The sequence below is a fragment of the Oncorhynchus tshawytscha genome, linkage group LG28 (genome assembly GCF_018296145.1).
Source record: "Oncorhynchus tshawytscha isolate Ot180627B linkage group LG28, Otsh_v2.0, whole genome shotgun sequence".
NCBI classification, from domain to species: domain Eukaryota; kingdom Metazoa; phylum Chordata; class Actinopteri; order Salmoniformes; family Salmonidae; genus Oncorhynchus; species Oncorhynchus tshawytscha.
Genome location: NC_056456.1, coordinates 31,028,659 through 31,041,401, shown reverse-complemented (window position 1 = coordinate 31,041,401; position 12,743 = coordinate 31,028,659). Strand labels below are relative to the sequence as shown.

The window sequence follows — 12,743 nt, the reverse complement described above, 5'->3', positions numbered from 1 at the left end:
TGCTACACCAAGGAGAGTTCTAGAACCATCCAGTGCTACACCAAGGAGAGTTCTAGAACCATCCAGTGCTACACCAAGGAGAGTTCTTAGTTCTACTGGTGACTCTGTCTTCCCTAAGCTCCCGAGACGGGTGCTGCTTTAGAAAAGTCTCCAGGTTACAGAGCACTAAAGAGCTCAAATTAATTGGATTCACTCCGAAAGGGACCACTTTGATATGTTCAGTCCCTCGGTTTGTCAATCAGGCTCCAGGAATTGCTCAAGCAATAATTATAATGATGAAGCCAAACAATCCAATCCTTCCCCCCTCCCTCAAATAGTTATTTTGCAGAAGAACTGCAGAAGAACAAATTATATTTTTTTCCCCCAGCTAATGGGCCAGACAGTGGATGTCATAGATGAAGTCTGTCAGATGCAGGAATGAGTGCATCCCTCAAACAGATGGAGTGAAGTCTACTGTCTAAAGGTCTGCACTCTCTCTGAACAGTCTGCCCGGAGTATTTGGAAGTTTGGAAGACTTTACTCTGGAGAACAATTAGCCTCAATAACTGGCTGAAGACTTTTCCTTTAACAATGCTCCATTGTTGACTGTGGAATGGTGGTCCACGGCTCCGGACGGTCCTCAAGGGCCGCAGTGTCTGCTAGTTTTTATCCTTTTCTGTTATACCTGAGTGACCAAGTCGGTAGACGCTCTATCCAAACAATAACAGTCATATACGTTCCAGGGAGAAATGAAACCAGCAGGACTGTGGCCCATGGAAGAGTTGTGCACTGCTGCCTTAACAAGACAAGGAAGCAGACTGTCAACCAAGTTCTAGGGTACAGTGACATTGTAGCATGTTAATCTGTCCTTTGCTAAACCTCCTCGCTTCAGGTAAGACCAGGGCTTAAACCACACACCAAGCAATGGAGGCCCCTCAGAGGAGGAAGGGGAGCACCGAACACCCCTGACACCAAGCCTTGTGTACGTGATAAGGATATACACTGCCTTGCAATGGTATTCAGACCCCTTGGATATATCCAACTGTTATTGTGTTACAAAGTGGGATTATTATTGATGTAATTTGTTTGTGATCTACACACAATACTCCTATGTCAAATTGGAAGAAAAATTATATATATTTTAGAGTAAGACTCCCAGCTAGAAGATAGGCCTTACCGTCAATAGGCGCTTAAGGTAGTATATATAACTAAAATATAGTAATATAGTTGTTGTTGTTAAGTATTCAGCTATCTGAGTCAATACATTTAAGAAACACCTTACAGATGTTGTATGTATGGGGGACAGAGTCATTAAACAATCACGTCATGCCCTATTATTTACACAGAGTGAGTCCATGGAACTTATGTGATATGTCAAGCCAAATTTACTCCTGAACTAATTTAGGCTTGCCTAAAGAAAAGAGGCAGAATACTTATGCAACGACTATATTTTAGTTATGAGTGTTTTATTTATCAATATTTTTGTCTACTTTGACATGAGAATATTTTGTATAGATTGTTGACAAAAAAGTCACATCCAAATCCATTTCTATCCCACTTTGTAACACAATCAAATGTGAAGAAATCTAAGCGGTCTGAATACTTTTGCAAGGGAACAATATGGAACATCTTAGGATGTATAGATCCTGATTTTCACACTGGTCCAATTTGTGTTCAATTTTCAGAAGAAATTACAGCTGAAAGACTATAAGAGCAAAGTGCCAAACCAAGGACATGGAGAACTATTCAGATCCTCTAACGAAAATAGAAATGAATTGTTAACAAGTGTAAAGGCATGGTCTTGCCCACACTGTTGCAGTGCATCTGAAATGCTTTTAAGGTTTGGAAGATGTAGGAATATACCAGTCTTTATACCCTACAGAGTAGCCTACAGAGTAGCCTCCATTGGCTAGGGTCTTGACAAATGGTAGGTCTACTGTACCATTTGAAAACTGATTGCTCTCTACAGTGCTACCCTTTGGACAACATCGATAAACTGTGTTCCAATACACCATTCAAACTCCTTATTCTAATCATCAACACCTTTTTCAGCTGAATCTGGAGTGTAAGTGCTGTTCTTGAGCAAAAGCCTGCACACACTATATTTTCATGGCCAGTGTTTTTGACTAGTGGTATACTGTATAGACTTAGTAGGCAGGTTTTAGAAAGTGCCTCAGTGTTCCTTAAAAAAGGCATTCAATGAGTGTCGAGTCAAACGTTTCTTTGTCTATCTTTTTGTCTTAGCTGAGTAAGGCTGCTGGTGTGCTTTCACAAGCACATTCAACTTTCTGCTCTCACTTTAATTCTCTCCAAGGGACACACACACACACACACACACACACACACACACACACACACACACACACACACACACACACACACACACACACACACACACACAGCTATGTCTTACTATACTTGATGACTTTTTGGGGACCAACAACCTAACCTTAACTCTAACCTTAACTCCTTAACCTAATCCTAATTCTAACCCTAACCCTAATTCTGCACCTAAACCTAACCCCTAAGCCTAAAATAGAGAAGAATGGCAAAATGTCCTCACTTCTCTGAATTTTAGTTGGTTTACTATTGTTGTGAGGTACTCACAAGTATAGTAAAACGTGTAGACACACAACACTCAGTAACTGGGGGCAGCAGCAAAGCCACTTTAGCATCCGACGTTATTCTGTTGTCTAAATCTAACCAAGATAATGAGGACCTTGTTTTTTTATAGGCTTTGCAATTCTGGTTGTCCAGTAGTAACCTGACACAGTGTACAGAGCTGGTTCTCATGTTCACACTCCCTGTGGTGTGCGTGTTATTATAGTTTTTATTACTTTACATATTACATTTCTATTTAGTTTTTCTGTCATTTAGTTTCAGTTTTAGTGTTTGGGACAGAAAGTGGCAAGTCAGCTTGTCTTCATCCTGACATTCTTTGTAGGTGCTGTTAGATGAACTTTGAGGTTGGTTGTGTTTTTGTTTTTTGGTATTTATCTCTGTTCCACGCATCTTCTGACAATTGCTTTTGTCCTTTTCAGTGATTTACTTAAAAGAATCCCATATGGGGCTTTGCCAAATGCCTGAATGTACCACGCTCATCTGTACAAACAATAGTACGCAAGTATAAACACCACGCAGCCATCATACTGCTCAGGAAGGAGACGCGTTCTGTCTCCTAGAGATGGACGTACTTTGGTGCGAAAAGTGCAAATCAAACCCAGAACAACAGCAAAGGACCTTGTGAAGATACTGGAGGAAACAGGTACAAAGTATCTATATCCACAGTAAAACGAGTCCTATATCGACCTAACCTGAAAGGCCGCTCAGCAAGGAAGAAGCCACTGCTCCAAAACCTCCATAAAAAAGCCAGACTACGGTTTGCAACTGCACATGGGGACAACGATTTTACTTTTTGGAGAAATGTCCTCTGGTCTGATGAAACAAAAATAGAACTGTATGGCCATAATGACCATCGTTATGTTTGGGGGAAAAGGGGGATGCTTGCAAGCCGAAGAACACCATCCCTACCGTGAAGCATGGGGGTGGCAGCATCATGTTGTGGGGGTGCTTTGCTGCACGAGGGACTGGTGCACTTCACAAAATAGATGGCATCATGAGGCTGTAAAATTATGTGGATATATTGAAGCAACATCTCAAGAAATCAGTCAGGAAGTTAAAGCTTGGTTGCAAATGGGGCTTGCAAATGAACAATGACCCCAAGCATACTACCAAAGTTGTGGCAAAAAGGCTTAAGGACATCACAGTCAAGGTATTGGAGTGGCCATCACAAAGCCCTGACTTCAATCCCATAGAAAATTTGTGGGCAGAACTGAAAAAGCGTGTGCGAGCAAGGAGGCCTACAAACCTGACTCAGTTATACCAGCTCTGTGAGGAGGAATGGGCCAAAATTCACCCAACTTATTGTGGGAAGCTTGTGGAAGGCTACCTGAAGCGTTTGACCCAAGTTAAACAATTTTAAGGCAATGCTACCAAATACTAATTGAGTGAGAACTTTGAAACAGGGTTCTCAAAGGAGCATAGGGGTTAAAGGGTGTGTTCGTGTGTCTCAGTCACCAGATTTAAGACCAATTGAACACTTATGGGAGACTGCTTGTGGAAGAATGTTGTCGCATCCCTCCAATAGAGTTCCAATGGGCGCTCTGTTGTGATGGGCGCTCTGTTGTCATGGGCGCTCTGTGTGTTGTTGTGATGGGCGCTCTGTTGTGATGGGCGCTCTGTGTGTTGTTGTGATGGACGCTCTGTTGTGATGGGCGCTCTGTGTGTTGTTGTGATGGGCGCTCTGTTGTGATGGGCGCTCTGTGTGTTGTTGTGATGGGCTCACTGTGTGATGTTGTGATGGGCGCACTATGTGATGTTGTGATGGGTTCACTGTGTGATGTTGTGATGGGCGCTCTGTGTGTTGTGTGATGGGCGCTCTGTGTGTTGTTGTGATGGGCGCTCTGTTGTGATGGGTGCTCTGTGTGTTGTTGTGATAGGAGCACTGTGGGTTGTTGTGATGGGCGCTCTGTGTGTTGTTGTGATGGGTGCTCTGTGGGTTGTTGTGATAGGAGCACTGTGGGTTGTTGTGATGGGCGCTATGTGTGTTGTTGTGATGGGCGCACTATGTGTGTTGTTGTGATGGGCGCTCTGTGTGTTGTTGTGATGGGCGCTATGTGTGTTGTTGTGATGGGCGCTCTGTGTGTTGTTGTGATGGGCGCTATGTGTGTTGTTGTGATAGGAGCACTGTGGGTTGTTGTGATGGGCGCTATGTGGGTTGTTGTGATGGGCGCTATGTGTGTTGTTGTGATGGGCGCTCTGTGTGTTGTTGTGATAGGAGCACTGTGGGTTGTTGTGATAGGAGCACTGTGGGTTGTTGTGATAGGAGCACTGTGGGTTGTTGTGATGGGTTCACTGTGTGATGTTGTGATGGGCTCACTGTGTGTTGTTTCTGATGGGCGCTCTGTGTGTTGTCAGTCTCCTCCAATGATGCCATAGCTATCCAGGTCTAATGTTAGGAAAGGTTACGTCAATTTTATAACTGACATTTCCCTTGACTTGAGTCAATTTGGGAATTAATCATTTTGGTCAGCTCTGAGACAGATGTGAAATTTGTTGCATTTACTTAGTACAAGGGTAGGCAACTAGATTCAGCTGCGGGATGATTTTTGTCACGGGGGGCTGAACATAATTATAATAATTAGTACACTGCAAATTGATCACAACCAAGCCCAAAAATAGATTATATTTGAAAATAGCTATAAAATATATATACAAATATTTGTGGAAATATTTGCAACAGGGGTTAAAGGGTGTGTTCGTGTGTCTCAGTCACCAGATTTAAGACCAATTGAACACTTATGGGAGACTGCTTGTGGAAGAATGTTGTCGCATCCCTCCAATAGAGTTCCAATGGGCGCTCTGTTTGTGATGGGCGCTCTGTTGTCATGGGCGCTCTGTGTGTTGTTGTGATGGGCGCTCTGTTGTGATGGGCGCTCTGTGTGTTGTTGTGATGGACGCTCTGTTGTGATGGGCGCTCTGTGTGTTGTTGTGATGGGCGCTCTGTTGTGATGGGCGCTCTGTGTGTTGTTGTGATGGGCTCACTGTGTGATGTTGTGATGGGCGCACTATGTGATGTTGTGATGGGTTCACTGTGTGATGTTGTGATGGGCGCTCTGTGTGTTGTTGTGATGGGCGCTCTGTGTGTTGTTGTGATGGGCGCTCTGTTGTGATGGGTGCTCTGTGTGTTGTTGTGATAGGAGCACTGTGGGTTGTTGTGATGGGCGCTCTGTGTGTTGTTGTGATGGGTGCTCTGTGGGTTGTTGTGATAGGAGCACTGTGGGTTGTTGTGATGGGCGCTATGTGTGTTGTTGTGATGGGCGCACTATGTGTGTTGTTGTGATAGGAGCACTGTGGGTTGTTGTGATGGGCGCTATGTGGGTTGTTGTGATGGGCGCTATGTGTGTTGTTGTGATGGGCGCTCTGTGTGTTGTGATAGGAGCACTGTGGGTTGTTGTGATAGGAGCACTGTGGGTTGTTGTGATAGGAGCACTGTGGGTTGTTGTGATGGGTTCACTGTGTGATGTTGTGATGGGCTCACTGTGTGTTGTTTCTGATGGGCGCTCTGTGTGTTGTCAGTCTCCTCCAATGATGCCATAGCTATCCAGGTCTAATGTTAGGAAAGGTTACGTCAATTTTATAACTGACATTTCCCTTGACTTGAGTCAATTTGGGAATTAATCATTTTGGTCAGCTCTGAGACAGATGTGAAATTTGTTGCATTTACTTAGTACAAGGGTAGGCAACTAGATTCAGCTGCGGGATGATTTTTGTCACGGGGGGCTGAACATAATTATAATAATTAGTACACTGCAAATTGATCACAACCAAGCCCAAAAATAGATTATATTTGAAAATAGCTATAAAATATATATACAAATATTTGTGGAAATATTTGCAACAGTGGGATGTAATCTTACTGCGGGCATCACTGCAATAGAATCCTCATGAGTTTGTTCTCTCTCTCTCTCTCTCTCTCTCACTCTCTCTCTCAGTGATGGCGAGGGTCAAAGAGTTTTGTGGGCAAGGACATGCCCCTCCCATCCACCCAGCCGTGTGATGCAATTAAGCCAATCAAAGGTTTAGAATATGAGCTAATGGGTGAATCAGAGAGCAGTATGAGCTAACAAGCTTATGGCAAGGGTGAAATAAAACATGTAATTTCTGTTAGTTAGATTACAAGGTTGCTGTCCCAATACAATACCCAGCAAAAGCAGTGTAGCCATTACCAGCCCTTCTGGTTTGGCATAGAGTCCCGAATAATTAGCCTAAACTAGAGCAGGATGAGTACAAACAGTAAAGCTATTCTGGGATATTTTTCTAATGCATGACTAATATGAATACATGCAATGTGATCAATGTTAATCGACTCCCGCAATCTCCCTGATTTTGATTTCAGTCCAAGTTGGCAGCCCTATATGAAAGGGTCTCATAATTCACTAGCAACACTACCTTTCAACAAGACCTGCAGGAGACGAGCCAAACAGAACTGCGAAAATTAACTCTGTCCTTTTTAGATTGGCATTTGCAATTAGTTTCTCCAAAGGTGGCTCCACTCTACTAATAAGATGTCAACAAATATAGATTTTCATTAGGTAATAGCTACCTGCCCTTGTCTCCTCCTTCACCCTACCGGTATGATAACATCCATTATTTTCACATATTAGTAGTCCAGACTTCAGAAGGAAAGGAGACTGGTAAAGACATTGAAGAGTATTGGGATGCCACCCAACTTTTCTCCTATAATGATAGTCAAGAGTGAAAGGACACCAGTAAAGTTCTAAGATGCGGATCAGGCGACGAGTGGCTAATCTGCCTTTGCTAATCTGCTCTTGCTAGCTAACGTTCAATAGCTGGAAAATAAATGGGACAAACTGAAAGCATGTATATCCTACCAACGGGCCATTAAAGACTATAATATCTTATGATTCACCAAGTCGTGGCTGAACGACGACATTCAGAACATACAGCTGGTGGTTTATACACTTTATCGGGCAGGATAGAACGGCAGCCTCTGGTAAGACACGGGGCGGGGCCTATGTATATATGTAAACAACAGCTGGTGGTTTATACACTCTATCAGCAGGATAGAACGGCAGCCTCTGGTAAGACACGGGGCGGGGCCTATGTATATATGTAAACAACAGCTGGTGGTTTATACACTCTATCAGCAGGATAGAACGGCAGCCTCTGGTAAGACACGGGGCGGGGCCTATGTATATATGTAAACAAAAGCTGTTGCTCGATGTCTAAGGAAGTCAAGAGGTTTTGCTCGCCTGAGGTAGTGTGGTCTACAGCTTATTATGAAATACTCTATCTACCTAGAGAGTTTTCATTTGTATTTTTTGTAGCTGTCTTACATACCACCACACACCGATGCTGGCACTAAGACCGCACTGAATGAGCTGTATACTGTCATAAGCAAACAGGAAAACGCACATCCAGAGGCGGCGCTCCTAGTGACCGGCGACTTTAATGCAGGGAAACTTAAGTCAGTTTTACCTCATTTCTATCAGCATGTTAAATGTGCAACCAGAGGGGGGGATTTCTAGACCACCTTTACTCCACACACAGAGACGTGTACTAAGCTCTTCCTCACCCTCCATTTGGCAAATCTGACCATAATTCTATCCTCCTGATTCCTGCTTACAAGAAAAAATGTAAGCAAGAAGCACCAGTGACTCGGTCTATAAAAGAGGTCAGATGAAGCAGATGCTAAGCTACAGGACTGCTTTGCTATCACAGACTGGAGTATGTTCCGGGATTCTTCCGATGACATTGAGGAATACACCACATCAGTCACGGGCTTTATCAATAAGTGCATCGACTATGTCGTCCCCACAGTGACTGTACGTACATACCCCAACCAGAAGCCATGGATTACAGGCAACATCCACACTGAGCTAAAGGGTAGAGCTGCCGCTTTCAAGGAGCGGGACTCTAACCCGGAAGCTTATAAGAAATTCCTCTATGCCCTCCGACGAACCATCAAACAGGCAAAGAGTCAATACAGGACCAAGATCGAATCGTACTACACCGGCTCTGACACTCGTCGGATGTGGCAGGACTTGCAAACTATTACAGACTACAAGGGAAGCACAGCCGAGAGCTGCCCACCAGACGAGCTAAGTAACTTCTATGCTCGCTTCGAGGCAAGTAACACCTGAAACATGCATGAGAGCATCAGCTGTTCCAGATGACTGTGTGATCACACACTATGCAACCGATGTGAGTAAGACCTTTAAACAGGTCAACATTCACAAGGCCGCAGGGCCAGACTGATTACCAGGACGTGTACTCCGAGCATGCGCTGACCAACTAGCGAGTGTCTTCACTGACTTTTTCTGTGATACCAACATGTTTCAAGCAGACCACCATAGTCCCTGTGCCAACAACACTAAGGTAACCTGCCTAAATAACTACCGACCCATAGCACTCACGTCTGTAGCCATGAAATGCTTTGAAAGGCTGGTCATGGCTCACATCAACACCATTATCCTAGAAACCCTAAACCCACTCCAATTTGCATACCGCACCAACAGATCCACAGATGATGCAATCTATATTGCACACCACACTGCCCTTTCCCACCTGGACAAAAGGAACACATGTGAGAATGCTGTTCAGTGACCTCAGCCCAGTGTTCAACACCGTAGTGCCATCAAAGCTCATCACTAAGCTAAGGACCCTGGGACTAAACACCTCCCTCTGCAACTGGATCCTGGACTTCCTGACGGGCCGCTCCCAGGTGGTAAGGGTAGGTAACAACACATTCTCCATGCTAATCGTCAACACGGGAGCCCCTCAGGGGTGCATGCTCAGTCCCCTCCTGTACTCCATGTTCACTCATGACTGCATTGCCAGGCACGACTCCAACACCATCATTAAGTTTTCTGATGACACAACAGTGGTAGGCCTGATCACCGATAACGATGAGACAGCCTATAGGGAGGAGGTCAGAGACCTGACTGTGTGGTATAAGGACAACAATCTCGACCTCAACGTGATCAAGAAAAAGGAGATGGTTGTGGACTACAGGAAAGGAGTACTGAGCACGCCCCCATTCTCATCGACGGGGCTGTAGGGGAGCAGGTTGAGAGCATCAAGTTCCTTGGCGTCTACATCACCAACAAACAACCATGGTCCAAGCGGTTGTGAAGAAGGCACAACAAAACCTATTTCCCCTCAGGAGACTGGCATTTTTTGGCATGGGTCCTCAGATCCTCAAAAGGTTTTACAGCTGCACCATCGAGAGCATCCTGACGGGTTGCATCACTGCCTGGTATGGCAACTGCTCGGCCTCCGAGGGTAAGGCACAACAGAGGGTAGTGCCAGTACGTCACTGGGGCCAAGCTTCCTGCCATCCAGGACCTCTATACCAGGCGGTGTCAGAGGAAGGTCTTAAAAATGGTCAAAGACTCCAGCCACCCTAGTCATAGACGGTTCTCTCTGCTACCGCACGGCAAGCGGTACCAGAGCGCCAAGTTTAGGTCTAAGAGGCTTCTAAACAGCTTCTCCCCTCAAGCCATAAGACTCCTGAACACCTAATCAAATGCCTACCCAGACTATTGCACCCGCACCCCTCTCACGCTGCTGCTACTCTCTGTTATTATCTATCTATAGTCACTTTAAAATGTACATGTAGGCAGAGTTATTATCTCAGTTACCTCGACTAACCGGTGCCCCCTAACATTGACTCTCTACCGGTACCCCTGTATATAGCCCCGCTATTGTGATTTGCTGCTGTTCTTTAATTATTTGTTATTCTTATCTCTTACTCTTTTTTGTGGTATTTTTTTAAAACTGCATTGTTGGTTAAGGGCTAGTAAGTAAGTATTTCACTGTAAGGTATACATACACCTGTTGTATTCGGCGCATGTGACAAATACAATTTGATTTCATTTGAACGTGGTCGGAGAGACTTGTTTCTACTGTAGATGTTGGTCATGTCTTTATGGGAAACCGGTATAGGCAGATGGGAGACGATAGTGTCACTCTACCAGGCTGTGAAACGGAGCAGGCACTAAAGGTGACATTAAATATTTAGAGGGGAGCATCAGCTGGGGAGTGGGTGGGAGAGGAGGGGAATTACAACAACGCTAGCACGCTCTCTTTTGTGCATATTCAAACACGTACACATTAACACAGATGCAGTCGCACTGTTCTGATCCACATGTGCAAGGGAACACAAAACCAACCACACACTCACTGTCGGAGATCCTCTTCCCTTGTCACACACATTGAAAAGTTACATCTGTATTTTGCTAACTTTTTACCTTGTAAAAACCACCAACTAACCTCTCCTCTTCTCTTCTGGTTACAGCGGAGCCCCTCCCCCTGATGGACCTGTGTCGTCGGGCCGCCCGGGTCGCGTTGGGTCGAGAGCGCCTCCAGGAGATAGAGACCCTGCCCTTACCACAGTCTCTCAAAAATTACCTTCAGTACCAATGACCAGAACCGTACCGCCTGACCAGACCCGTACCAATGACCAGACCAGTACCGCCTGACCAGACCCGTACCAATGACCAGACCAGTACCGCACACCACCAACTGGGACCATCCGGACAGAAACCATGATGAACTAAGTGTAATGGAAGAACGAGAGGGGGGTTGAATGAATGCAGGCAGACAACGGAAGCAGAATGTTTACACTGTGGGCTGTAGCTCTGCGATTAATGGATGGACACTTGAGTTCAGATTTTTGACGGGAGGATGGATACTCGAGTATCGGGGTTTTGACCCATTTTGGACTTTTTTAATGATTGATGGCTGTAGCTCTCCTCCAATGAAGACCCTATTTGACAGAATGGTATGGTCCACAGTCACTTTTAAGTATGGCAATAAGTGGTGGTTTTAGGAGGCTACCTGCTGGTTGGAGTGAGAATTGCGCCTAGAAAGCACACAAACTATCCCGGGAGGCTTTTGAACTCAGATCACTGCTACTGGGTACACTATACTCAAGGTCTCCTACCATGTCAGTCCAATCAGCAGACAGACACAGGACATTTCTACAGGGCTCAAATGTGTCCATTTAGAGTTCCACGGGCCTGGAGTCCACTGGTACCATACAATATCTTCCCTGCTGTGTTTAAAGGACCCATTAAAGGACAATGCCAGTCTAGGCAAACCTAGTTTTTCTGGATCTACATCAAGTAATGCAAGGGGAAACTGTAGTACACAACTACATGAACAATGGCACAGCAGCCATTTGGGGAGGGGGGTGGGTTCAAGGATGGTTATGGATGACCACACACACACCTAGCAATCCTTTTTTTTCTCAAAAAGCTTGAGTCACTTTTGTTACTTCTAAGTTTGTACCCTATATTTTATAGTGAGTGTGGATTATAATTTTGATGACGATGATGATATGATGATGATGTTATTTATTTATCATGAGGTAGTTCCTTTTTAAAATTGATCATGATGGTTACGTTCAGGTAAATATACTACACCAATATGGGAGATGATGATCAGCTCTGTCACCCTAAGGCTTTTCTTAACAGGATGCTGCTTTTATTATTATGATCGCTGATGGTTTTAATCTATATCTGCCTGCTGGGATGAGACACCCGGGTCATACTGGGGCACACAGTGGAATGTATGGACAGTGATGTCATTAGCAGATCTGAAATGTGAATAAAAGCAAAGTGAATGAAAAACGTTTTCTGGGACGGTGATCTCTGGCACAAGGTTGGGCTGCCAGCTGTGTGTTTGTTTAGGGAGGCTGGGGAAGGTGCGTGTGCGTGCTTGCCTTTCCAGGGAGGCAGATTTTTTTGCTGTGTTTTTTTTCTCTGTATGTTTACACTGTCAGTCACGCTCAGAGGAACCAGGTCATCCTCAAATCCAGCTGTGACAGTTTGTGTAACCTCATCGACCCTCGACCTCAGCTGACTTAACTCCTTACCCCCGTTTATATCTGCACCCAGATCTCTCTTCTCTACCTACCTCTCTCTTTATTTACCTATAGTTGAAGTTTGCATACACCTTAGCCAAATACATTTAAACTCAGTTTTTTTCACAATTCCTGACATTTAATCGCAGTAACAATTCCCTGTCTTAGGTCAGTTTGGATCACCACTTTATTTGGAGAATGTGAAATGTCAGAATAATAGTAAAGTGATTTATTTCAGCTTTTATTTCTTTCATCACATTCCCAGTGGGTCAGAAGTTTACATACACTCAATTAGTATTTGGTAGCGTTGCCT

The 12,743-nt window shown here is 44.6% G+C and overlaps 1 protein-coding gene across 3 annotated transcripts in view; it reads left to right on the top strand.

Moving 5' to 3' along the window:
• LOC112244603 (SPRY domain-containing SOCS box protein 4) overlaps nt 1–12,213 on the top strand; it is a 110,651-nt gene extending 98,438 nt beyond the window's left edge. For all 3 annotated transcript variants that reach the window (XM_024412329.2, XM_024412328.2, XM_024412327.2), the window contains one exon: nt 10,862–12,213. In XM_024412329.2, coding sequence (XP_024268097.1) covers nt 10,862–10,989 — 128 coding nt within the window. In that variant the 3' untranslated portion in view covers nt 10,990–12,213. The remainder of the gene's footprint in view (nt 1–10,861) is intronic.
• The last annotated feature ends 530 nt before the right edge of the window (nt 12,214–12,743 follow it).